General features: G+C 49.1%; 1 protein-coding gene across 1 annotated transcript; it reads right to left on the reverse strand.

Moving 5' to 3' along the window:
- Positions 1-2,506: 2,506 nt before the first annotated feature.
- Positions 2,507-27,557, reverse strand: LOC144126204 (retinol dehydrogenase 12-like). Its single transcript, XM_077660211.1, has 7 exons — positions 27,121-27,557; positions 26,402-26,746; positions 23,945-24,184; positions 19,757-19,849; positions 15,750-15,944; positions 3,257-3,360; positions 2,507-2,733 (listed from the first exon to the last, which is right to left on the reverse strand). The coding sequence occupies exons 2-7, from the start codon at positions 26,649-26,651 to the stop codon at positions 2,524-2,526; spliced, it is 1,092 nt and encodes a 363-aa protein (XP_077516337.1). The 5' UTR covers positions 26,652-26,746; positions 27,121-27,557; the 3' UTR covers positions 2,507-2,523.
- Between the last annotated feature and the right edge of the window lie 313 nt (positions 27,558-27,870).

Consider the following 27,870-nt stretch of genomic DNA (forward strand, 5'->3'; position numbering starts at 1 on the left):
ACTAAAAAAATAAATCCATGAGTGACACGTGACTGGCTACTGAATGTAGCAAGACGGGTGTTAAAATTTAATTAATAAACTAACGGGAACGCACATTAGCGTTGGAATGATAAGACTTCTAAGCGGAAAGGGAAATGACCAGCGACGTTGGCGTTCAAAAGTGGAGCACAGGCTGATGAGCGTCCGATAGCCGCCGTCGCCGTTGGCTGGCGGCGAATTTCAGAAATCGAAACTACGCGGGTCGGTTTTTTTCGCCTAGCGAAAGGGGCTCTCCTATGGTCGTCCCGCCTGCCGTCACGCGCACGTCAGATGTACGTACGGAATCATGAAAATTAAGTGTTTTTTGAGGAAAGAAATGACGCAATAACTATCTCACATATCTCGGTGGACACCCGAACCGCACCTTAAGGGAAGGGATAAAGGAGGGGATGAAAGAAGAAAGGAAGAAAGAGGTGCCGTAGTGGAGGGCTCCGGAATAATTTCGACCACTTGGGGATCTTTAACGTGCACTGTCATCGCACAGCACACGGGCGCCTTAGCGTTTTTCCTCCATAAAAACGCAGCCGCCGCGGTCGGGTTCGAAACCGGGAACTCCGAATCAGTAGCCGGGCGCCCTAACCACTGAGCCACCGCGGCGGGTACTATTATCAGCATTCCTAGTCTATAACTTGCCCTGCCGGTGACACCTTGACTCGGCCTCCCTGCGGAATTCTGATGCAAAATTGAAAAAAAAGAAAATTGGTTTAATTTTAAATTTAAATCTTCAACCGTACTGGGAGTTTTTTTTTCTTTCCTAGTAAAAGACCACCTACTAACCGCCGAAATTAGTTCAGTAGTGGCATAATTTGTGGCTGTTATCATGACGTTACTGTTGCGCTATTTTACGACGTGTGCTTCCTTTTTTGTACCAGAAGCTGTGCCCGTGCTTCTCCATCTAGCTTTTTTTGTTGTTGTTGGTAGTGGGACAACTTACAGTCGGTTCTCACGAATAGTGCCGATCGCTCTGACACATTTCTTTCCAAGCGTCTCCATCAAGCCAACTCCGGTGAAAAAGATTCTCGAAGAAGAAAATGATACTGTAGAAGCTTGGGCAAGTTGGTGTGACGGTTTTTCAGCAGCGCAGGGGACAAAGGACGTGAAGAAGAAAATGTAACCGGACGGGGCCGCCACTTTTCGCAAAAAGAAATGACAACTCCACTCGTAGCAGGAAAGTTCACAGGATTTCTGATTTTCTTCGCTATGTCTAACAGACTAGCAACAGCCATTCAAATTTTTCATCTTTGGTCTCCTTCATCTTCGCCGCCTTCCGTCTCGGTCTCCTCGGCATTCCCAAGCTCTTACAGCGCATCCCACAGTTCGCAGAATGTCCTGGGGTCAACAAAAAAAAAAGTTCGGCCTTTATGGCGCAAACCATCTAGAAAACACAATGTGGATCAACCAACAAAGCTTGCAGGCGGGCTTCATGGTTCGTTGTTTCAGGAAGTAGTACAGGACATTCACAAGACAGGCACAAATGAAAAGGGGGACACGGGACGAGCGCTGGATTTTACCTAACTTTATCTGCGGTCCAATACAGCAATAATACGGAATCAGACAGGCGCAGTATGACCTGCAATAAACAAATATCATTTATATATAAAAGTAATCTATATATTAAGCTAATAAAGCTTATTATAAATAATAACATTTTAATGTAATAAACTTCTAGGACCTGTCGTTCCTTCGTAACAGTTTCTGCCTGGCCGACTATTCATCCCGCGCAATCGTGGCCCAAACCGTTTGCAGTTAGCGCATTCAGAAAAATGTGCATTCCTTCACCCTTTAACGACCGCAGATATTCCTCTATGCACGGCCATTAATGCAACGCCTCGTCTGACATACGTAGCCCTTGCCGCAGGTGAACAGAATTTCCCAAACGATCCCGGTGCAGCACTTCACAAACTGTTTTGGATGTTATTTCTTGCACCCGTTCTTTCTACCATCGCGCAAGATCCGCAATAGCAAATCTGAGAGAGCTTTTGAGGGGTTATAAAGCCATGACTGGTACCGTGTCTGCTCACCACTATCTCTAGATTAAGGGCGATCTTGTGTACATACAGTACCGATTCGGGATTACGAGTATTATTTTGCTGCTCGTACTGCTCACAAGACATGCGTCGTTTGGTTTTTTAAGGCAGGGCTTCAGCAAATGACGAGACGACCACACAGGTCAACCTGGCTGAAAGTAGCCTTCCGACATTCGTGCTGAAACTTGAATGCATGGTATGATGCCACGACCTCATGAGAGCATACTCGAGGCACAAGCTTGTAACGGCTCGCTTTACCGTGTGATAGTGTGTCGACGCATAAGGAAGCAGTTACTTCTTATGTAGACTTAGCTTGTTGGTTATGGTGCCTTTAGTCTTTATTTTATTTCATAGGCAGGCAGGCAGAGGCAGGCAGGGCAGCGAATTAATTAATTAAATAGTCAATTAATTAATTAATTATTATATGGTGGGCTACGTGATCGCATAATACTGCACTTTATTCGGCTCCGAGTAAAGCGTTCGCCTGGGCCTGGTCCAGGTGCACCAGGCGCGCCGACTCCCAGAAGAACCTCTCGCAGCGCCTCTTGTCGGCCGCCTGTCGGCTGATCCAGGCACGGCGGCAGTCCGAGAAGTAGTGGCCGGTCTCCTTGGACAGCTTCGGCTCCACGGCCAGGAAGATGGACGTCTGGGCGCCTTGCTCGGCTGTCTGCAACGGACAGAGCACGACTGCGCCACTCGGATGTCTTGGGGCGCTCTAGCACCCGTTCCCCTCTCGAGCCAAGCCATGGGCGTAGGAGGAAACATCACGCTTCATCGAAGAGAATAAGTGATTGGGTTGCCTCTGCTCAGGGCTAATGAGTCTGGGAGAGCTGGATAAGATGGTTGTTTTGCCGAGCGCTCCAGTCAGCCACTCCTGTCCGAACAGGCAGGGCCGGAGCTGGAGCGTAGGTCGGCTTTGACTGCTGGATAAAGGATAATGTGGAAGCAACTGGAACATACGCCTCAGTAGGTGCAGGTGAAAGGGAACCAGAAGCAATTTTCAGGTAAATAGCGAAACAGAACATATCCAGTATAGAACAACCCTCGTTCCGTGAAGGGTTGTGTGGGTGCGGATCACGTACGCGGAGCGCACCAACATGCATTTAGTGGCTCAGTTTCGTGCTGTGCCTTACTGCTCGCGGGTTAAGCGATCAGTCGGGAGGAAGAAACGGAATGAAGAGACTGCTCACCTTTCCGGCGATAGTCAGGAGGAAGCTGAAGAAGAGACCCCCGGGAGACTTGGTCGCTATGTCCGTCTTCACATCGCCCGGGTGCACCGCGTTCACGGTGACGCCTGCGAAGGGCGCAAGAAACGACACATTCGCGTGAGAAGCTTGTAAATCGAACAAAGCGGTCCGCGCATTCCTGAAGTCTCGCAGTAGCAGGAACACACGTTTGCTGTGGCGTCCAACTTCATCAAGCTTGTTCGCTCTCGATTGCACTCGCTCTTATTACAGTAAGAAATACTTGAAGGGAGAATATAACAGAGGTGCAGATGCATACGAACACGGCAAAAAGGTACGAAAAGCACAATGCTCTTTTTTTCGTGTTTTATTTTTATGTTGTGCCAATAAGGCTGGAAATTCATGATTCTTCAAAAAGTAGAGGAGAAGACAATCGCAAATTGGTGGTCTTCTGCTTTCTGTGTAGTTATCGTACATCTACAATGACTACAATAAATTTCCACCCTTATCGATTCGTACAGATAGAACTTGGAAGAAAGAATTCCCCCGTTCATTCTCTGGTTTCAATGACTGTTGGTTTCTCCTCGCCTCGATATCCTTGCCTGCTTTTAGGGAGCCAGTTAGTAAGACATTGATTAAAAACAAAAAAACTGCAACATCTCAATGCAGCAAAAAAAAAAAACCAACTCTATACCGCTAGTACCGCACTGCTGTGCGACCTCGCCGCGGTCCTGCGCTCAGGTGATTGTGTGTGAAGAGTCGACTTTCTACGGCAGTTTAGGAGATTGGGGCTAACAGGCATAGTTGAGTTTCCCCTTCCAATGTCGATGAGGAAACTACTTGATGATGAAATCGGGGTTTCTTGATTACCCGGTGGTTCTACTCGCAAGCATTCACATTACTCAAGGAAAGGAGAAGGTTAACTATTTATTTACAACATAGGTAAAAAAACGAGAAGAAACAAAGCAAGGAGAAAACTATTTACATGACTAAATCGTGGATCAGACGAATTCAGCCCCCGCTCAACCCAGAGCGCTTGGTTTTAAACCCTCTGTCTCCGCCCTTAGCGGGGACAGCAACCAATAAGATAACAACCGACCCATCTCGCCAATCAGTGGTTAGGGAAAGGAAAACAAGGTCCGCCCACTGATCAGAGATTGGGGAAAAAGTACTGATTAAACATTTGGGAAAGGAGAGGTTGCAATCAAATAGACTTAAAAAACACAAATGCGACTTCCGTTCCCCACGCCACCCACGGCACCACAGACGCTAGAAACATGTGCCGACGAGGCGATGACTCAGGTTGTTGACAGCAACAAAGAGAAGACAGTCGTTAAGGGAAGTAGACAGTCGTTACAGGAATAGTGGGTTTCCGGTCACTCGGCTAATACTCAGCCGTATCTCGTGCGCCCCCGAAACCTCGTCCACCCCTTAACAACCACATGTCGTCAGCTGTACTTGGTTCGCGTTTTTCCCGGCGGGTCATCCCCGTGACGGCGCGGCGTAAACGAGGACGTCCGCTGCACAAAGGGGAGGCAGGGACGGGACGGGCCCCTTTGTTGAGGACTTCCGACCCGACTGGAGCGGCCTTCCTTGCGGACAAAAGATCAACGAGTTCGCGGAATGGTCAGCGAACTCCACACCTCCCAACCAAGAATGTCACGCGGACACTTGCTGTCAGTGTGACATTAAAGTCCGGCCACAAGGTTCCAAGCAGCACTGCGCACACACATTCACAGCCTCAATTCGTTCCGTGCACACAAGGTTAGGACACCAATCTGCACATTCCAGAATCCACCATCTCAGATCGGTGCACCAAATTGGCAGGAATTATTTCTAGCCGCCTACATCTCGAAACAGAAGCTCATGTTTCTTTTTAGCTTTGTCAACCAGATTGACTCTACATTTCAAATTATCCGGCACATCGCCGGTTGCAAAGGCTGCCGCCGCTTTCGGATCTGCATTGACACCTTCCTCAAGATCGACAGAGCTCACCAGCTCCCTGAACTCCAGAAAGATTGCTGATGTAATCGCGTCTGCATTCTCCCGTTCTCTGAATTGCACTAAAGTTAGATCTGAGATCTGCTGCCGCACGTGCAGCTTCACATCGGGTTTCAGGTGAGGCTAGCTGTTTGCAGAGCTTGCAGCCGATGTTCTCATGAAGGAAAACCATCTCCTCAAGCATTCTTGTCCCACAATTACCTTGACCAGCTTGGTTCCGCACTTCTGGCAATGAGGTATTATGCTTCATGTTTAGACTTGCAGGTATGAATGCAGTATCCGAATCTCGGAGTTCCCTGCCTGCTTTGAAACTCTCTGCAGCTGTCGTTGTTAACTCCCAATCTGCGGCATAAACATCGGCAGCTCCCGGATCAGACTGAAGCTCTACTGAAGCCTCAGGTTTTTCGCTAACAGATTCGTGCGAAATTTTGAAATGCTCTTCGACATTAGCTTCCTCATTTACTTCCTGCAGCTGCACCCTTTCTGCCTGCTCTAGCAGCGCGGAAGTCTTAAGTGTTATCAACTTCCCTACACCTACAGCTACATCTGCTGTCGCTGCGCACAGTGTGAGCTCCAGCTGGATAACCAACTCATCTGTGGCAGCTAGCTTACCATCACCTGCAAGGAGTGTGCCCGCTATCATATCCTGATTAACCTCTTCCTCGGGCGTTCCCGCTGCTTCAGAGTTAGCTCCGACCAGATCTTGCACAATGCTGAACGCTTGTTTGCGAGAAGTACACTTCTGCGCCTCCTGGGTGTGCTCTATATCTGCTCGCTCTGACAGCGCGTGCTTCACAGGTGTGACTAACGCCTCTATGCCTTCAGCGATCTGTTCTGGCACGGCACACAACGTTAGATCAGCTTGTGCTCTTTGGAGAACCGCACACTGCCATTTTGTAATTTTGGTCTCTGAATCCACACAGGCTTCAGAATTTTGACCTTCGGATTCCAAGTTGCGGCATGCCAGATCGTCTACCTTATCTGGTTGACTGACCTTATCAACAGCCATCTCCGACTGGGAACTTGGTTTATCAGGCGCCGGTACCTCCACCTGTGCTACTAGCTCGCACACCTCTCTCCTAACCGCGGGAATATCTTGTTCTTGCTTTTTCGAACACTCAATCATCGAATGCCCAAATTTCATGCAGACAAAACATTGAACTGATGCGAATAAGACCTCGCTATCGACTTTCGCCTCCTGTCTTAATTTTAATTGCATCTGTGCAAGTTTTTTCTTTTCTAGTTCAATTTGGAGTTTCAAATTTTCAATTTCACTAAGCTGTTCAGCCTCCTCCTGCTCAACACGTCGCATCCTGCCCTCCTGATCATACCGTCCGGCAGCCATCTCCGTTTTCCGTGCTATCGTTTCTAGCACTAAACACTACACCGACATGGTGAATTCGGAGAAAGCAGAAAGGTCTCCTACCTTACTGGTTGCTCTCTGCCCCGGTGATCTTGTCGTCCTCAGTGATGACGACAGGCTCCTCGATGCGGACGACTTGAGCTCTGAATGCCACAGCAGCTCGCTGACTTCTGCCTCGTTTGACTGGCCTGACTTGGTCGCCTGGTTACTTTTCAGCAGCTCGCTGACTCGAACCCGTTCGATGTGGACGCCTGGTTCCTTCCAGCAGCTCGCTGTCTCGAACCCTCGATGGCTTGTTGTTGCCCGGCTCCTTCAGCTCCTAGCTGACTTGAGCCTCCGACGTCCTCTCGAACTCGACCCGTGATCCCGAAGCTTTCGACGTCAGTCTTGCGACGCAGCTTCACGTTTTCTCCTTTAGGACAAAAAGCTTGTCCACCGACTTGTTCTTCTCACCTTCCGTCCAATGTGTTGAGTAGAAAGAATTTGCGATCCTGTGTCGACTGCGCCAGTTGAGATCCTGTCTCGACTGCGCCAGTTGAATTTCCGCCTTCAGGTGGCGATGTTAGGAAACTACTTGATGATGAAATCGGGGTTTCTTGATTACCCGGTGGTTCTACTCGCAAACATTCACATTACTCAAGGAAAGGAGAAGGTTAACTATTTATTTACAACATAGGTAAAAAAACGAGAAGAAACAAAGCAAGGAGAAAACTATTTACATGACTAAATCGTGGATCAGACGAATTCAGCCCCCGCTCAACCCAGAGCGCTTGGTTTTAAACCCTCTGTCTCCGCCCTTAGCGGGGACAGCAACCAATAAGATAACAACCGACCCATCTCGCCAATCAGTGGTTAGGGAAAGGAAAACAAGGTCCGCCCACTGATCAGAGATTGGGGAAAAAGTACTGATTAAACATTTGGGAAAGGAGAGGTTGCAATCAAATAGACTTAAAAAACACAAATGCGACTTCCGTTCCCCACGCCACCCACGGCACCACAGACGCTAGAAACATGTGCCGACGAGGCGATGACTCAGGTTGTTGACAGCAACAAAGAGAAGACAGTCGTTAAGGGAAGTAGACAGTCGTTACAGGAATAGTGGGTTTCCGGTCACTCGGCTAATACTCAGCCGTATCTCGTGCGCCCCCGAAACCTCGTCCACCCCTTAACAACCACATGTCGTCAGCTGTACTTGGTTCGCGTTTTTCCCGGCGGGTCATCCCCGTGACGGCGCGGCGTAAACGAGGACGTCCGCTGCACAAAGGGGAGGCAGGGACGGGACGGGCCCCTTTGTTGAGGACTTCCGACCCGACTGGAGCGGCCTTCCTTGCGGACAAAAGATCAACGAGTTCGCGGAATGGTCAGCGAACTCCACACCTCCCAACCAAGAATGTCACGCGGACACTTGCTGTCAGTGTGACATTAAAGTCCGGCCACAAGGTTTTCAAGCAGCACTGCGCACACACATTCACAGCCTCAATTCGTTCCGTGCACACAAGGTTAGGACACCAATCTGCACATTCCAGAATCCACCATCTCAGATCGGTGCACCAAATTGGCAGGAATTATTTCTAGCCGCCTACATCTCGAAACAGAAGCTCATGTTTCTTTTTAGCTTTGTCAACCAGATTGACTCTACATTTCAAATTATCCGGCACATCGCCGGTTGCAAAGGCTGCCGCCGCTTTCGGATCTGCATTGACACCTTCCTCAAGATCGACAGAGCTCACCAGCTCCCTGAACTCCAGAAAGATTGCTGATGTAATCGCGTCTGCATTCTCCCGTTCTCTGAATTGCACTAAAGTTAGATCTGAGATCTGCTGCCGCACGTGCAGCTTCACATCGGGTTTCAGGTGAGGCTAGCTGTTTGCAGAGCTTGCAGCCGATGTTCTCATGAAGGAAAACCATCTCCTCAAGCATTCTTGTCCCACAATTACCTTGACCAGCTTGGTTCCGCACTTCTGGCAATGAGGTATTATGCTTCATGTTTAGACTTGCAGGTATGAATGCAGTATCCGAATCTCGGAGTTCCCTGCCTGCTTTGAAACTCTCTGCAGCTGTCGCTGTTAACTCCCAATCTGCGGCATAAACATCGGCAGCTTCCGGATCAGACTGAAGCTCTACTGAAGCCTCAGGTTTTTCGCTAACAGATTCGTGCGAAATTTTGAAATGCTCTTCGACATTAGCTTCCTCATTTACTTCCTGCAGCTGCACCCTTTCTGCCTGCTCTAGCAGCGCGGAAGTCTTAAGTGTTATCAACTTCCCTACACCTACAGCTACATCTGCTGTCGCTGCGCACAGTGTGAGCTCCAGCTGGATAACCAACTCATCTGTGGCAGCTAGCTTACCATCACCTGCAAGGAGTGTGCCCGCTATCATATCCTGATTTACCTCTTCCTCGGGCGTTCCCGCTGCTTCAGAGTTAGCTCCGACCAGATCTTGCACAATGCTGAACGCTTGTTTGCGAGAAGTACACTTCTGCGCCTCCTGGGTGTGCTCTATATCTGCTCGCTCTGACAGCGCGTGCTTCACAGGTGTGACTAACGCCTCTATGCCTTCAGCGATCTGTTCTGGCACGGCACACAACGTTAGATCAGCTTGTGCTCTTTGGAGAACCGCACACTGCCATTTTGTAATTTTGGTCTCTGAATCCACACAGGCTTCAGAATTTTGACCTTCGGATTCCAAGTTGCGGCATGCCAGATCGTCTACCCTATCTGGTTGACTGACCTTATCAACAGCCATCTCCGACTGGGAACTTGGTTTATCAGGCGCCGGTACCTCCACCTGTGCTACTAGCTCGCACACCTCTCTCCTCACCGCGGGAATATCTTGTTCTTGCTTTTTCGAACACTCAATCATCGAATGCCCAAATTTCGTGCAGACAAAACATTGAACTGATGCGAATAAGACCTCGCTATCGACTTTCGCCTCCTGTCTTAATTTTAATTGCATCTGTGCAAGTTTTTTCTTTTCTAGTTCAATTTGGAGTTTCAAATTTTCAATTTCACTAAGCTGTTCAGCCTCCTCCTGCTCAACACGTCGCATCCTGCCCTCCTGATCATACCGTCCGGCAGCCATCTCCGTTTTCCGTGCTATCGTTTCTAGCACTAAACACTACACCGACATGGTGAATTCGGAGAAAGCAGAAAGGTCTCCTACCTTACTGGTTACTCTCTGCCCCGGTGATCTTGTCGTCCTCAGTGATGACGACAGGCTCCTCGATGCGGACGACTTGAGCTCTGAATGCCACAGCAGCTCGCTGACTTCTGCCTCGTTTGACTGGCCTGACTTGGTCGCCTGGTTACTTTTCAGCAGCTCGCTGACTCGAACCCGTTCGATGTGGACGCCTGGTTCCTTCCAGCAGCTCGCTGTCTCGAACCCTCGATGGCTTGTTGTTGCCCGGCTCCTTCAGCTCCTAGCTGACTTGAGCCTCCGACGTCCTCTCGAACTCGACCCGTGATCCCGAAGCTTTCGACGTCAGTCTTGCGACGCAGCTTCACGTTTTCTCCTTTAGGACAAAAAGCTTGTCCACCGACTTGTTCTTCTCACCTTCCGTCCAATGTGTTGAGTAGAAAGAATTTGCGATCCTATGTCGACTGCGCCAGTTGAGATCCTGTCTCGACTGCGCCAGTTGAATTTCCGCCTTCAGGTGGCGATGTTAGGAAACTACTTGATGATGAAATCGGGGTTTCTTGATTACCCGGTGGTTCTACTCGCAAACATTCACATTACTCAAGGAAAGGAGAAGGTTAACTATTTATTTACAACATAGGTAAAAAAACGAGAAGAAACAAAGCAAGGAGAAAACTATTTACATGACTAAATCGTGGATCAGACGAATTCAGCCCCCGCTCAACCCAGAGCGCTTGGTTTTAAACCCTCTGTCTCCGCCCTTAGCGGGGACAGCAACCAATAAGATAACAACCGACCCATCTCGCCAATCAGTGGTTAGGGAAAGGAAAACAAGGTCCGCCCACTGATCAGAGATTGGGGAAAAAGTACTGATTAAACATTTGGGAAAGGAGAGGTTGCAATCAAATAGACTTAAAAAACACAAATGCGACTTCCGTTCCCCACGCCGCCCACGGCACCACAGACGCTAGAAACATGTGCCGACGAGGCGATGACTCAGGTTGTTGACAGCAACAAAGAGAAGACAGTCGTTAAGGGAAGTAGACAGTCGTTACAGGAATAGTGGGTTTCCGGTCACTCGGCTAATACTCAGCCGTATCTCGTGCGCCCCCGAAACCTCGTCCACCCCTTAACAACCACATGTCGTCAGCTGTACTTGGTTCGCGTTTTTCCCGGCGGGTCATCCCCGTGACGGCGCGGCGTAAACGAGGACGTCCGCTGCACAAAGGGGAGGCAGGGACGGGACGGGCCCCTTTGTTGAGGACTTCCGACCCGACTGGAGCGGCCTTCCTTGCGGACAAAAGATCAACGAGTTCGCGGAATGGTCAGCGAACTCCACACCTCCCAACCAAGAATGTCACGCGGACACTTGCTGTCAGTGTGACATTAAAGTCCGGCCACAAGGTTCCAAGCAGCACTGCGCACACACATTCACAGCCTCAATTCGTTCCGTGCACACAAGGTTAGGACACCAATCTGCACATTCCAGAATCCACCATCTCAGATCGGTGCACCAAATTGGCAGGAATTATTTCTAGCCGCCTACATCTCGAAACAGAAGCTCATGTTTCTTTTTAGCTTTGTCAACCAGATTGACTCTACATTTCAAATTATCCGGCACATCGCCGGTTGCAAAGGCTGCCGCCGCTTTCGGATCTGCATTGACACCTTCCTCAAGATCGACAGAGCTCACCAGCTCCCTGAACTCCAGAAAGATTGCTGATGTAATCGCGTCTGCATTCTCCCGTTCTCTGAATTGCACTAAAGTTAGATCTGAGATCTGCTGCCGCACGTGCAGCTTCACATCGGGTTTCAGGTGAGGCTAGCTGTTTGCAGAGCTTGCAGCCGATGTTCTCATGAAGGAAAACCATCTCCTCAAGCATTCTTGTCCCACAATTACCTTGACCAGCTTGGTTCCGCACTTCTGGCAATGAGGTATTATGCTTCATGTTTAGACTTGCAGGTATGAATGCAGTATCCGAATCTCGGAGTTCCCTGCCTGCTTTGAAACTCTCTGCAGCTGTCGCTGTTAACTCCCAATCTGCGGCATAAACATCGGCAGCTTCCGGATCAGACTGAAGCTCTACTGAAGCCTCAAGTTTTTCGCTAACAGATTCGTGCGAAATTTTGAAATGCTCTTCGACATTAGCTTCCTCATTTACTTCCTGCAGCTGCACCCTTTCTGCCTGCTCTAGCAGCGCGGAAGTCTTAAGTGTTATCAACTTCCCTACACCTACAGCTACATCTGCTGTCGCTGCGCACAGTGTGAGCTCCAGCTGGATAACCAACTCATCTGTGGCAGCTAGCTTACCATCACCTGCAAGGAGTGTGCCCGCTATCATATCCTGATTTACCTCTTCCTCGGGCGTTCCCGCTGCTTCAGAGTTAGCTCCGACCAGATCTTGCACAATGCTGAACGCTTGTTTGCGAGAAGTACACTTCTGCGCCTCCTGGGTGTGCTCTATATCTGCTCGCTCTGACAGCGCGTGCTTCACAGGTGTGACTAACGCCTCTATGCCTTCAGCGATCTGTTCTGGCACGGCACACAACGTTAGATCAGCTTGTGCTCTTTGGAGAACCGCACACTGCCATTTTGTAATTTTGGTCTCTGAATCCACACAGGCTTCAGAATTTTGACCTTCGGATTCCAAGTTGCGGCATGCCAGATCGTCTACCCTATCTGGTTGACTGACCTTATCAACAGCCATCTCCGACTGGGAACTTGGTTTATCAGGCGCCGGTACCTCCACCTGTGCTACTAGCTCGCACACCTCTCTCCTCACCGCGGGAATATCTTGTTCTTGCTTTTTCGAACACTCAATCATCGAATGCCCAAATTTCATGCAGACAAAACATTGAACTGATGCGAATAAGACCTCGCTATCGACTTTCGCCTCCTGTCTTAATTTTAATTGCATCTGTGCAAGTTTTTTCTTTTCTAGTTCAATTTGGAGTTTCAAATTTTCAATTTCACTAAGCTGTTCAGCCTCCTCCTGCTCAACACGTCGCATCCTGCCCTCCTGATCATACCGTCCGGCAGCCATCTCCATTTTCCGTGCTATCGTTTCTAGCACTAAACACTACACCGACATGGTGAATTCGGAGAAAGCAGAAAGGTCTCCTACCTTACTGGTTACTCTCTGCCCCGGTGATCTTGTCGTCCTCAGTGATGACGACAGGCTCCTCGATGCGGACGACTTGAGCTCTGAATGCCACAGCAGCTCGCTGACTTCTGCCTCGTTTGACTGGCCTGACTTGGTCGCCTGGTTACTTTTCAGCAGCTCGCTGACTCGAACCCGTTCGATGTGGACGCCTGGTTCCTTCCAGCAGCTCGCTGTCTCGAACCCTCGATGGCTTGTTGTTGCCCGGCTCCTTCAGCTCCTAGCTGACTTGAGCCTCCGACGTCCTCTCGAACTCGACCCGTGATCCCGAAGCTTTCGACGTCAGTCTTGCGACGCAGCTTCACGTTTCCTCCTTTAGGACAAAAAGCTTGTCCACCGACTTGTTCTTCTCACCTTCCGTCCAATGTGTTGAGTAGAAAGAATTTGCGATCCTGTGTCGACTGCGCCAGTTGAGATCCTGTCTCGACTGCGCCACTTGAATTTCCGCCTTCAGGTGGCGATGTTAGGAAACTACTTGATGATGAAATCGGGGTTTCTTGATTACCCGGTGGTTCTACTCGCAAAAATTCACATTACTCAAGGAAAGGAGAAGGTTAACTATTTATTTACAACATAGGTAAAAAAACGAGAAGAAACAAAGCAAGGAGAAAACTATTTACATGACTAAATCGTGGATCAGACGAATTCAGCCCCCGCTCAACCCAGAGCGCTTGGTTTTAAACCCTCTGTCTCCGCCCTTAGCGGGGACAGCAACCAATAAGATAACAACCGACCCATCTCGCCAATCAGTGGTTAGGGAAAGGAAAACAAGGTCCGCCCACTGGTCAGAGATTGGGGAAAAAGTACTGATTAAACATTTGGGAAAGGAGAGGTTGCAATCAAATAGACTTAAACAACACAAATGCGACTTCCGTTCCCCACGCCACCCACGGCACCACAGACGCTAGAAACATGTGCCGACGAGGCGATTACTCAGGTTGTTGACAGCAACAAAGAGAAGACAGTCGTTAAGGGAAGTAGACAGTCGTTACAGGAATAGTGGGTTTCCGGTCACTCGGCTAATACTCAGCCGTATCTCGTGCGCCCCCGAAACCTCGTCCACCCCTTAACAACCACATGTCGTCAGCTGTACTTGGTTCGCGTTTTTCCCGGCGGGTCATCCCCGTGACGGCGCGGCGTAAACGAGGACGTCCGCTGCACAAAGGGGAGGCAGGGACGGGACGGGCCCCTTTGTTGAGGACTTCCGACCCGACTGGAGCGGCCTTCCTTGCGGACACAAGATCAACGAGTTCGCGGAATGGTCAGCGAACTCCACAGGCATCGAGGTATGACGGCAGGAAAAAAAAAGGGAAAAGGACAGGGGGCGTGGGAATGAAACTAGCACCTCCCTCGTCTAAAGCAACGTGGTCTGCCCGCGCGGCACTGCCCCCTCTTCCACGGTCAGCGTCAGTAGTCACGAGGTCGGCTATTGGGCGAAGTGCTCACGTAGAGAGAATTTTACATAACGGCTGTCACGTGTGTGGTTCGACCTGCAAACAGGGTTCCCGTGGCCCGCACCAAAAAAAAAAGGAAAAGCAACGAAAACGAGCCTGTGGTTCAGATACCAGCTCGAATGGCGCGGAGGAAGTCTGACGTGTCGCCGGTCGCGTCAACGACGACCGGGCGTTTCCGCAACAAAGCATGAACTTACGAATGTCATTAACCACGTGTTAACTTCCTAAGCTATAACTTGGAACTCCTACTCCCGTACAACGTTACAAAGCGACAGCAGCGTCATCCATGCTTATTGAGGCGTTAGCGTTGTCGTTGTATATGGTGACAGTAAACCCCCGTCACAAAGCGCTCAATGAAGCCACCCCTTCTCTTTCCCGTAATGTCCACCAGCCAATGAAAATAATGCACTACCGGGATCACCTGCTGTTGAAGTGACTGCTCACTGATCAGCAGCTCTGTGGTCATTGACTGATGCGAACCTCGGCACTCGCGTATTGGAGCTACATCCCCCCGAAGACTGGGGAGATGGAAGACAAGTGCAGACGACGACGGCACGACATCCGTTGTTACTTTTTCGGCCTTAGCTGAGTCAAAAAGTCCTGGAGCTTTTGTAAGAAGTTTTCAACCTAGTCAAGGAGCTTAACACATAATTACTACACTGTGTGGTGCCCGCCATCTGTTACTTTTCCTCTCGTTTTTTTGGGAGCTAATGAACAGGACAAGTGCATAGCATGTTTTCTTTTTGATAAAAGGGGAGAAAGCGGAAGGGGTGCTACGAGCGAGTATTGCCAAACAGCTCCATGAAAGATTAGACATTGGTTTCTCACACTTTGGGGGACTGGAACCAGTACTCTGCACCCGCCTTATTACATTTATTTCGGCCCTTCTTTACGGCGCCCAGCTTATAAACGATTTACTGTGCGTGTATGAGCGTACGCACTGTTGATTTAATGGCGTTTTTTTCTTATTCACTCACTCACTTTGCAAAAAGAGTGAAGAAAGAACGACGCCCAGAAAGAGCTAGCTCGTCTGTCAAGCAAAAGCGTCGCTGCGCACTGGCTCTCTGGAGCGAAAGCGCTCATCCCATTCCTGCTAGCCGTGGTGACAACCACGATAGTAATGCATCCGGATGGTCAGCCGTAGCTCTGCGGACCAAAACCAAACGCCCACAAACTGCTTAGATCGCGTCGGTTTGACAGCGATCATGACTGCTGCTCTTACCATGAAACTGGAACGCAAAGAGCGCATCCCTGTAGCACTTTGACGATTAACTTGCTTAAAAGCATACAAAAAATACTCCCCAAACCGAATTCAATGCTGGTTAAACCAGCCAGTGTTTTATTACTCGGGGACGCAAGATGGAGCCGCTGCCCGAGGCACGTACCGGTGTGCTGCAGCTTGTGGGCCAGCGTGCGCGTGAAGGCGACCTGGGCGAGCTTGCTGCAGGCGTACGAAGAGGTCGGGTGCCGCACGGGCGTCAGGCCCCGCGCCAGTTGCTCCGGGTGTCTCAGCGTTCCCAGGTGGTGCAGGGCCGACGACACGTTGATCACGCGACTCGGCGCTGTCTTGCGCAGAAGCCCTGCGCACATCCACCCGTTCACGTGGGGCTTCATGTTGCGCCTCGCTCTCTTTCGTTATCTGAGGCATCTTGACTAGCGCGGAAAGCACTCGGACCCTGAGAAGGACACGTATTAGAAAGGGCGAGAAAAATAAAGAAGAAAAGTTCTCTGCTCATGCCGCCAGTTGGCCCAACGTGCTCCTGAGAAGGAAAAAATTATTGTGGGGCTGTAAAATGAATGAAAAATAAAGTGTCCCTGCCAGTGCCACTAAGTTCCTGAGAAGGACAAATGCTAGGTTTGGGGCAACCTAGAAAGATTTAAAAATAACAAGCCCCTGCCTGCATCACCCTGAGAAGGACAGAGGTTAGATTGGGCTAAAGACAAAAACAATTGCCCTGCCCGCACCGGCTTGCCTGAGAAGGAAAGATGGACATCGCCATTCCTGTCCCTTTCTTTCCAACTAACGCGGGTCTGGAGATGTCCTCCTCTTCAGGGTCCGTGTCTTTCTGCGCTCGTCAAAATTCCCCAGAGAATCAATGACCAACCAACCGAAATAACCTCTTTAAGGCAGCTCTTTCTTTCAGTTGACTTGCACAGCATAAGATACCCGAGCAAAGTACAATGAGCGTCTGTACAGGAGGGGGCCTTTCTGGTGATAGTGGAGGCAGTTGTGGATTTCCTGGTTTTGGACACAACTTTCGCTGCTGGATGCACTTACTCATGTGACAGGCGTAAGCGCGACTTTCAGGTGGCACGAGGGGGAATGCGAGTAAGCGTCTGTGAGCGTGAGTGGACGCTAGTGTCAGAATTTGTTGGAGGAAGCGAGCGCGCTTTCTTAGGTGAAAGTGCAATAATGGTTGAGTGTGCTTGAGCGTGCCCTACCACTGCCAACCTAAGGATTGTGCCTATTGCTAGAAAGCATCTCTCCTATAATTCTCGTGGTGATATTTGCACACAATCATTTTCTTGAAGCAAGAAATCGTCACCTTTAAAGGGACAGTGGTGAAAACTCTACCCAATACTTGTTCTTCGTAGAAAACTATTCTATGGCCCTACCCGTCTATGTTGGCATTTTTGTGGCAGCGAATTACCCATTTATTTCTGAAAAAAAAAATCTGGCTTTAGAAATGTAAAATTTTTGCCGCCGCTCGATTCAATATCGTGACGATAAAGCCGAAGATGACTCCGTGATTGCCGTTTAAAAATGAATGGCGGTGCAGTATAGCCTCAGAGATGAGCAATGCAGTTTAACTCTCTTCACGCACCGCATTTAGCTTCCGAAAACAGCCGGTGACGTCGACACTTTCATTTTCTTGGGAGGGGGGGGGGGGGGGGTGGGTGGGTTCCGACCTCTAAAAGCTTTTTCAGCGACAGCAGCGTCTTTGTGATATCTATAGAAGCAGGCCAATTTTAAGTCCTCCTTACTGTACGTTTACGAAGCAGCTCTAGTCGCCTTGAGACACGCCAGCGTTCTTGCTGCGTAGCAAACCTCTCATCAAAAAGCTTTGTCTCGAGGTGAAAAACAGCGGCGGCATAATCGGAGCTGCATGGGGGAAAACTCCCGCGGATTGGAAGATAGATGCAAACCTCGGCGGTCGGAGATGGGAAAACCTTGGCCGGCGCGTCAGAAACAACAACCGTCGCTTTCCCGCCGGGAATGCGAGTATCTGCAAACAATGGGATTCGCGGCCTCCGCCACCCGCCGAGACAATACGCTCGCCGTCCAAGGTCAAGGCGTGCGTCGGCACTCGTGCACACGGGTGGCGTCACCCTTTCGGCGAATTGCGAGGCGCCGCTTTCGCCGCCTGTTTTGCGTTCAGGAAGCTTTGCACCTGCCTCAGCGAACAACGAAGGAAAATTGGAATTTTATTTTTACCCGCAGAAGACTTTTGTTCTTTGAAACAAACGCGAAGGCCGCAAAAACCGCGCAGTCCGTAGCTAGTGTTTCCCCTTGCGTGCTGCTGACCTATATCTACCTCACGGCCGACGACACCTGTGCGAATTTTGCCATTGTCTAATTTCACGCGGTGGCATCTACGCCTCACGAAAGAGTCGCGAAAACTTTTTTCCGGGCAAGTCCCAACGCTCCGATGTGGACTTCCTTTTCGAGCTGTCATGTCTGTATTGTTTTAAACAACGTGGTTTCGGAGGAAAATTTCATGCGATCCTCGGCAGACAGCGGCTCTTAAGCCAGAATGTTTGCTGGAGGCATATGAACAGTAAAACGTTTCTGACAATTCCACAAAACCATTCAAGCGTGGTGAAATGGTAAGTAACCATGCATGCTATGCCCAGAGAACGTTCTGCCAAATCTTCTAATCACCAAGTATATGAGGCTTTTACCAGCAGGTGAGCCACATTCATAATCGCAGAACCGGTAGAAACTCACTGCTTTAATTACAGGACATTTTACTAGAACCGCCAAATGATCGAATAGCAAGCCCGAGTTTTGAGCAAAGTGAGCAGACTTGCGGGTGAACACGAGAAACGACAGCCTTATGTTCATAATCAGCAGTACCGCCCGAAGTATGTGAATGTGAAGCGCCGAGTTGCTTTTGCTGTCGCAATGAATCTCATAAGACTGCGCAGGGTGAGCGAAAAAGTCAACTCGTGAGCACCGCAGTTGTGTAGCAACTATTGCAGGGAACCTTTCGCGGCATGCACTATGAGAGCGGTTACAATTTTTTCTTGTGTGTAAACAGGTACAGCCTTAGTAAGAAGTTTACAACTGCTGGGGTTTGCTTCCGGACCATGCTGTGTGGATTGTTATGCATTTCCAGCGCTGCAAATCTCTCGAAGGAGAAAAGAACCCTCGCTCTCACCTCTCCGAAAGTTACGTTTTCGAGGGATGCTACAAGATTTCCCCCCCCCTCCTCCACGCGGCTTGGAAACAAACCCCTTGCACTCTAAACTTTTGACATAGGCTGCACACAGGACACGTGACGTTTGCTTAATGACAGACCCCAGTGCCGTTTCTTGAACTTGTGCAAATAGTGCAATGGCACTCTAGCAATTCACGACCGTGAACGCGGGCGCCATTTTAAGCTCAAGGAATGTGCCGCCATTCTTAAACACTCTAATCAGATAAGACAAATCATCAGCAAGTGGACTTTTTTGTTCCGATTGTTACGTGGCGGTCACCATTTTATAGTACACAAAGGTCAACTTGTTCGCATTCTGTATTTTTATCTCTCTTTAGAATATATTACTAGCGCAGAAGCACATTTATTGTTTTTCACGTAATTGAAACTGAAGAACTTTTCCACAAACATTCCCATTCGCTTGATCTCCTAGAGGCCGTAATGTGTAATAAATAAATAAATAAATAAATAGAACAAAAATAGCAGTCCTAGAAGAGCAATGCGCGAGCGCGACTTTGACAGCACTCTCGTGAAAATATGCTTGTTTTCTTGTCCAGTGGTTTAAGCCAGAATTGTTATTTCTGCAATTAGTACAACCTGTGTGCTGTTGCTTTTGGTATGAATCACGGCAAGGTGGACCTGTTCACGTTCGCTGCGTCACGCCGGTTGCGGGAAACATTTTGCGCGTACAAACCACACGTCCATTTGCAATCAGCAAGGAAGCGCAGGGTCCAAGAATGTATGATATACAAGCATGTATATATATATATATATATATATATATATATATATATATATATATATATATATATATATATATATATATATATATATATATATATATATATATATATATATATATATATATATATATATATATATATATATATATATATATATATATATATATATATATATATATATATATATATATATATATATATATATATATATATATATATCATACTCACCGAGAAGCCTCATTGTCAACAAGTAGTGACTGAGGTAGTTTGACTGGTATCCCAACTCGTATCCGTCTTCAGTCAGCTTGATTGCATTGGAATCTGAAAAAAAAAAAAACAACACGAGGTCCACCTCAATCATGGTCATGTCCAGGTAGCACGGTCACTAAAATGGAAGATTGGTGGAACGAACTCGTACACGTTTTGTACACGAATGGCTCGTTTATGCAGTTCCTGAACATTCGAGCTTTGTTTAACCCACTTTTGCGTGGTTTACAGGGCGAAACAAGCAAGAATTTGTGCAGCTCGGTAAAAGGGAAGACACGGACGTCGGTTCTAACATCCTCAGCGTCTCACACATCGAGAATAATTTCGGGGGAGCTCAAGGCTCCACCCAAACTCAAGAAGTTATGCGGGAGACCCGACAAAGAAAACATGCGCACAGGTTCGTAAACTGCACTTTCCGGGCCGTGTATAACGTCCCTTCATCTTGCGGCCATGCGCTTGCGGCCATGCGCATGCGTTAAGCCGAGCATTGCTTAACACGTTTTGGTTAGCACGCGGATTCACTGAATGCGTCTACGGACAACCGCTTGGCAGTTCGCTGCCACCAATGCGGCAATAGCGCGCTTTTCGTTGAAGGCGACATCCACGAACGGTAAAGTGACCAACAGGCATGTGATATAGAAGAGGACTTTTAGCATTTTTGAGATCGATGAGACTGGCTCCACCACCCACTTTTTGGTGCAACTATACTGTACACTCAAAAGAAATCGCCTACTTATTGTTTTCCAGGAGTGCACGTTGTTGGGCGAGTCGGTCGTACATACTTAAAGAAGGGAATTGCGCTAAAAAAGACATGGACGAGAAAAGACAAGGACGGGCGCAAACTCGCGACTGATTTTATTCAGAAAGAACACAAATATATATACACCTAGATTCTTATCCAATCATTGCCTAAGCGCACATGCCAGGAACGTTTTCTCTTTCTTATACAAATTGATACTAGAATCGCTTACGCATTCATCACCGGACTTATCAATGAAAAAAGCCTCTGCGAGTTCACGTGCTACCTGGTTACGACTGCGCCTTAAGATTTTTGTTCTAGCCAGCAAAGGCTGGCATGCTTTATCAGGCGTAGCCAAAGGGCATGCGCCGCAATGTAAGGGCAAATTTGACCCTTTTCCGTTAACCATAGAAAGCTTGTGTTCCCTTAGTCGTTCATTTATACAACGGCCCGTCTGGCCGATGTAAACTTTTCCACATGTCAGGGGAATTTCATACACAGCCCCGACAGAACACCTGACAAACTGGGTGGCGTGACGTTTCGTGCAGTCTCGCACGCATTCCTCGCCGGAGACAATCCGGGGGCACAAAGAGGCCAACTTGCGCGGGGCAGAAACTACCACCGGCACACCGTAGCGATTGGCTACATTCTTAAGGTTGTGGGACACCGTGACAACCGACGCCACCCCTTATTTCTTGACGTTGTTAATTAACACTGTTTTATGCAAGAAATGTACTTCGACTTGACTGAAACTGTCGCTTGCCAAGTTCAGTGCGCGTATTTCGCGTAGCTGTGTGTGCTGTTTCCTACTTCCGATATCAGAAGTGTTTTATGGTTAGTTGGACTTAGTTTAACACTATACAACATCTACATCCAGTCCTTCTAGTTTCATGAAAGCGGTAAAATGCGCTTGTATCGGCCGTCACCCAGCATGCCTCTCATACTTTTTTTTTATATTTCATTTCACTTCTTAAAACCATAAGGGCCCGTAGGGATAACATAAGGCTGCAAACCTTGTTTGCAGCGCATGTCGCGAACTCCAGGTCTTGCACTATGAACGTATAACAGCCTGCTATGTACTACTCTACTATTCACCTCCATTCAACGTCCCTCTAACACTGTTTTAAGACACACTCCCGAGCCAGTAAAGTGGATCCTTTGTCATTATTAAGCGCAGAATGCCTTCAGCTCCCTTTCGTCCAACGCTGTCCCGAAGCAATGGCGAAGCCGACGTCGCTGCCTAATCTTCAGCCGAAGCTGTCCGAAATTTTTCCTCCAATAGGCATTCATCGGGAGAAAGTTCTCTGCCAGGGCCGAACAGATCAGCTTCCTTTACCGACGCCTCAAACCGGTCGGCCATCGCCACAGTATTGCGCTAAGCGCTGTAAATGGTGTGTAGCGAACAAGTCGTCGTCGGCATCATCATTCATCCGTTCGCTCTGCGATTCTAGGTGCTTAGCGACAGTAGTGCTGCAACTAAGGACGCGCAATGAAGCCGGGTGATTCAGGATGAAGGAAGGCTGGCCTATGCTCAAAGCGGCATGCAGCTTTATGCAGCCGCACACAAATGTAAGAAGGCGGCCGTCGCTAAAACAGAAGAGGAGTTGCTAAGCGCCAAGGCGGCGTCAAAAAATTCACTCTCCATGTAAACGCTGTCGAGTGAAGATGCAAGCCTGAAATGTGCTGTAGGAAAGGCGCAGCGTGTACTCTAGGACAACTCATAAACTGTGGTAATGTCTCCTTGATAAAGCTGCGTCATCAGCCACTTTTTTTTTCATAGCGAGCGACATTGTGCTCGTTTTCCTTCGCCACTTTTTGTGTGTGGAAAGCCGCGTGACGGGCGCTCACCACGTGCCGAGGAAGATGAGGTGGCGCTAGAGCACGTGCTACACATAAGGTTGCGACATTCACCACGGCCGGACGCCGCAGCCTCCGGCACCGCTCCGTCAATTAGCATGTCGATGCAACTGCAAGAAATGCCGCTGCGGTCGTGCAGTATAACCCCAAGTGATTCAAATTATTCTGGAAACCTCCACTACGAGACATAATTCTTTCTCTTTTCCCACCCTTCTTTCGCTCCTTTCTTCATCCCATCTCTCACGGCGTGTTTGGGGTGTATATTCAGAAGCGAGACAGTTACCACGGCTTTCCTTTCCTCAAAACTAATGTTTCTTTTAGAGGCCTCCGCAAACACACGCGGCGCAAAACGAGTGAATGAAAGGTGATGAAGACTACGATGTCCAGAGCACATCGCGAGATGCTGCCCATTAAACACGCGGCGCGAGAAGCAGCTATATTGGTCTAGTAATCTAAGGCAGCGGAAACGCGAAGCTTATCGCTGCCAACGAGCCGAATCCGGATCCGGGCTATAATAATGGGGCTGTTTTCTTTTATCCTCCCTCACAATGGGTCAAAAACGTACGGAGTGTTTCGGACGGTATTCGCCTCTTGTTCTCATCGAGGTTCGGGTTCATGTTTTTCTGGTTCAGCTTCGGTGTCCGTCCGAGATTGCAGAGAATGGGAGCTAGAAGTATTTCTCGCTTAACAGCGAAAGCAACGAAGGACACTGAACGCTTCCCCGTTCATCATCGCAGTTCTAAAAATATATCCGACTGAACGCGGCAGCCCGTACAACACCAAAAGTGGCGAAAGACACCAGGCGTGCTCTTGCAAGAGAGGCGTCTCTTCAAGCCACGAAAGCACTCAAGGAGGCGGAGCGCCTTCAAGAACTGAGATTCGTAAATGTGGCGGCAAGTGCAGCAGCTGCAGGGGATGCATCACCCATATACGGCTACCACTGTGAGCCGCTTTAGAGTGATCTACGCCGTTTGGCAATGCATTCCATGCTTTCACCCACACTCGCCACGATCTCTACGTGGACTCTCTCTCATTTTTATGCGCTGTTGCGCCGAGTGGCTGATGAGACAAGAGGTATCGCGGATCTCTATAGATTCCTATGAAGGGCTGAAAATTTGACCAAGCAAAGAATTTAAACAAAATATTTGCATTGTCCAAGCACTGTGCTGTGTTCTATCGGACACCGCCTTCCGTGTCTTATACAGCATCAAGATTGTTTCTGATGCGTCAGCTGGATGAAAAAAAGAAACCGCAGTGGTTGGACAAAGAGAATCACGTTTCTGTAGAAACCTTGCGAAACTAAAATAAAATGGCTCAGACTGTTGGCGCTCTGTACGCGGATGAATACCGGCGTTGCGCGTTCTTCTGGGAAATTTGTGATTCCGTAGCTTTCCGCAGCTGAATAGCAATGCTGAGAGCAGAGGATGGAACTTCCGACGCAAGAGAAAGGCGTAGTCAACGATGCAAGCCAAGCGACAAAATCAACAACGCGCCCCACACGCGATATCTCCCGCCGATATTCGTGCAGCTACATAGGGAGGAGCTCCACGAACCTGAGACAATGCCGGCGTTATTGATGAGCACGTCCAGTCGCGACTCAGTCTTCAGTACGTCATCGCAGAAGTCGTTCACGGACTTGAACGAGGCGAGGTCGAGCTGCTTGACGACCACCTCTTGGCCGGTCCTCTCCAAGATCTCTTGGGCGGCCCTCTTCGCTCGCTCCATATTGCGACAGGCCAGGATGACGCGCGCTTTTCTCCTCGCGAGGTCCATGGCTGTGGCCTTGCCGATACCTGCTCGGACGATTGGGGGTGTTTAAGAATCTTTATCGCGCTTGACTCGGGTCAGATTGACACTAGCGTCACCACTCTGAAGAACCTCCTCATCTGGGACACGCTTGCAGTCCGTCGCACCATAGCTAGGTGTTCCCTATTAAATCGAATTGACCGGAATCATATCTCCGTCAACCGCTACGTTTTCTTAAAACCGCCTACTTTGACATCACAAAGACGCGGCCATAACATAAAAATACTCAAAATTGCCCGCCCAACATAAGTATAACAGTCGTCTTTCTATCCCCGCAGCATTAACGAATGGAACAAACTGGCTCAGGCTGCAAAGTCTACAAGTGATGAGCAATTCGCAGATGTGTTAAGACGGTATCTTTGCGATAGCGCGTACTGATAGATTGTGACTTTATATTGTGTTCTAGAGTGTGTTTTTACTTTTTTCCTTCATCTTTAACAACTTGCTTTGCTTGTCTTGGCACTTCATTCCTTACTGTTTGTTTCCTTCTGTAAATTTCGTTCTTTGTGTCTTTACTTGCTTTAGTTGCAATGATACCTTTCTCCCTTAACAACTGTCTGCGTTTTCCTTTTCTGTAACACCCCCTCTACAACATGCCTACAGGTGATTTGTGCTACCATAATAGATAAAAAATAAAATAAATAAAACAAAACCAAAAAATGTTTAGGCCACTGAGCCGCAGTACCCGGGTTCGAACTCGACCGCGGCGGCTGCATTTCTATGGAGGCGAAACGCAAAAAGCGCCCGTGTGATGTGCGACGTCAGTGCAGGTTAAAGATCCCAAGGCGGTCGAAATTATTCCGGAGCCCTCCACTACGACACATCTTTCTTCCTTCCTTCTTTCACTTCCTCCTTTATCCCTTCCCTTACGGAGTGGTTCGGGTCTCATCCGAGATAAGATTTTTGTTTCAGGTTTAAACCGACGAATCCAACCTCTAAATACAACTGATGCAACTTCGCCAAGGTAACTCAGAGCTAAGGTAAGCGCCCTGAGTGCGGTAAAATGTGTCCTTTAGATAACACCTTCTAATGTTTGGTCGTGTGATAATGCACAACGTCCGAACAAAACATTAAAAAGAGATATCTGTAGTTTGTCTGCAAGGGAAAGCCTTTTCGTCGCGTATAACCTACTTTCCTAACCAAAACCATTACACAATGCTTATTTTACATAAAAAAACGGTACTCTTTCTAATATTTTAAGATTCGAACTTCTGCCTGTATGGACACATAACAGAAAAACAGTGACAACGCATTTTGGTCCCTCTATAAATAAAAAAAACATTCCCTGATAACGGAAGATTTCCCATAAGGAACGAAGGCACATGGCAAATTCCGTTCTTCATAACACAATATGGGCTCGACAGGATGGAAAAATTGTCCAAGACTATTAAACTCTGTGACTAACCGCTTTCCCTCCGCTAAACATTGCGCGCGATTCATCGCGTGATTCCTGCGTCGGCAGTCAACGGGATGCCCCTTAATCTCTCTTCGTGAATTTCTGTGCGAGTAAAAGGGAGAAATACGGGTGGTATGCACAATGTGGAAACGATTTGTATGCAGCTTCTGGTGGCATAGGTACGCGCGTCTCGTTCGGAGCAAGTCCGCCGGTGTTCCCGTACATTTGAGTCCTCTGCGATTGCTTAGATTTATACTCAGCTGGGCTAAAATTCGCTGCTGGCATACCCACCATTACGCACGCATCTGGATGTCAAGAGAAGTATTAAAATGGCGCGATGCGCTGAAACGCACGTCACGTCAAGAGCACCACTAAAACTTCGATCGGAGGCCCTGCGACTTCTTGTGTGGCTTATCCTGATTTGTTAGCAGCGGCAACAACGCAGAAAGCTGAGGTTGCATGCGTTTAACAGGCCCGCATCAGTCAATGGCTTGGCGAATAGAGAAGACAAGAGGCGTAGGTAATTTTATGAATTCACACAAGAGAATAGACCGCTGTAACGTCAGCACCAGAGTTCCCTTTTAAGTCAGTGGGAGCTGGGTTCCACGTAGTGTTACTCGATCGTTTCTTTTTCGAGTACATTTCGAACATCTCACTCTTGCGGTCGTCGTGCGACATCTCAGCCACGCGGGTCCTCGTCGACCGTGTTCGTTTGTACAACTAGCGAGGTTCGTCGATCGTCGCGGACAAACGGATCTCTGTCAGCTAAGCCACTACTCCGCTGCTTACCTCGACCAGCGTGTCTTACCGGCGTTGGCACCCGTGATGATGACGGTCTTGCCCTGCATACCGGCCTTGGAACGGCACACTCCCTTGCGCACGAACAGAGCGAGCACGCACAGCGTGCCCACCTCGAGCAGGAATATGGCCTCACGCACGGTGCGCCAGATGAGGCCGAACACCTTCTGGTACTCGCTGTGGTGCCCCTCATCGGCCGCCGAGGAGCTCCCCTTGGCCAGCGGGCCTTCCGCAATCTTCGTTTCCACGGTCGCACCCATGTCTTGCACCGCAGTGGCTCTCGCGAAACCGCCACCTGCGTTCGCTTTTCTCAGGGCGCCTAGCTGTGGACCTCCTCGTTCATGCCGACACGCTTCTGCGAAAGGAAGGGTGCGTGACGGCCGAGGGCCCCCGTCAGACAGATGGGGACAGGAGTCCGCTTGGGAGGAAGCAATAAACAAACGCGAAGGAAGCCTGCCTATAACTTTAAGTTTGAACCCGTGGGGGCTGCGGTATAAAATGAGACGCTCATTGGGCGCTCCTAGGGGTGGTGTTCCGTACACTTACTTCAGGCATTGAGACGTTGGCGAATTGATCGCATTCTCTTAGAAGAACGCTGGCTGTGTACCAAACTAGCAGCGTTACAGGGGACCGCTTGTAGAATGCCTGCCGTTGGCCTGCTCACTCAAATGGAGCGTTACCGGCGATATAAGAGCGACAACGTTGAAAACAGGAAGAATCCATACGTACCGATCACGAACCAATGCTCCAAAGAAAGAGTTCCTCCTTTTGTCGGGCAATCTTGCTAAGACTCCAAGCAGATTCTGTCGGAACCTTGCATGCACAGTCGAGATTTGCAGAGCACACACTACAACAGGATAAAGTGGGATCCAAGTCCACGCCCGACTGACAGCAGCGTAGTTTTATCGCAACCACCAATGGCGCTTGCAAAGTTCAACATGCGAGCCTGAAAAGCGCACGATCCAAGCGCGGCGTTTCCTCCTGCTGGCGCAAGCTTTATTGTCGACGCTCGCTCCGTGGTCGACTCTGAACGTCGTTCTTGCTGTGTTTGGTGTCCGCGAAGAGGTGACCGTGGCGGCACGAGGAAGGGACAGCGCGCGTGAGTGAAAAGTGCGGGAAAGGCGTTGGGGCCCAATGTGTGACTTTGCCGCGTCACCCGCAAACCGAGGCGCACTGGACCGGTTCCTCACGGTCGCGTAATCACACGACGTCACAGAAAGAGGAGCATTGTTCCCTACAAACGGATATACGGCCCGGAGAATTTAACGGGCAGCAGCGGAGAGAGTGTGAGGGCGCAAATAGAGTGTGCCTGTTTGATTTCTTGTTTGTGCATGCTTTGTTTTTGTCTAATCGCACGACGCGACTATCCTGCGCAGAAAGACCGCGACAGAACTGTCTGCCTGCAGCGACGTCAAGGACACGAACAATGCGTCCACCTGTGCCAAGAAACATAGAATCGTCCGCAGTTGCACTTTGCAT

The sequence above is a fragment of the Amblyomma americanum genome, chromosome 3 (assembly GCF_052857255.1).
Source record: "Amblyomma americanum isolate KBUSLIRL-KWMA chromosome 3, ASM5285725v1, whole genome shotgun sequence".
In the NCBI taxonomy this organism is placed as follows: Eukaryota; Metazoa; Arthropoda; class Arachnida; order Ixodida; family Ixodidae; genus Amblyomma; species Amblyomma americanum.

Bases quoted from the DNA above. Each gene is read 5' to 3' on its own strand.
- LOC144126204 (XM_077660211.1), bottom strand. From the start codon at position 26,651: ATGGGTGCGACCGTGGAAACGAAGATTGCGGAAGGCCCGCTGGCCAAG. The intron at 24,185-26,401 runs GTAAGACACGCT...TCGTCCGAGCAG, and splicing joins CATCACGGGTGCCAACGCCG to GTATCGGCAAGGCCACAGCC. The intron at 2,734-3,256 runs GTGAGCAGTCTC...TGTCCGTTGCAG, and splicing joins TCCTGACTATCGCCGGAAAG to ACAGCCGAGCAAGGCGCCCA.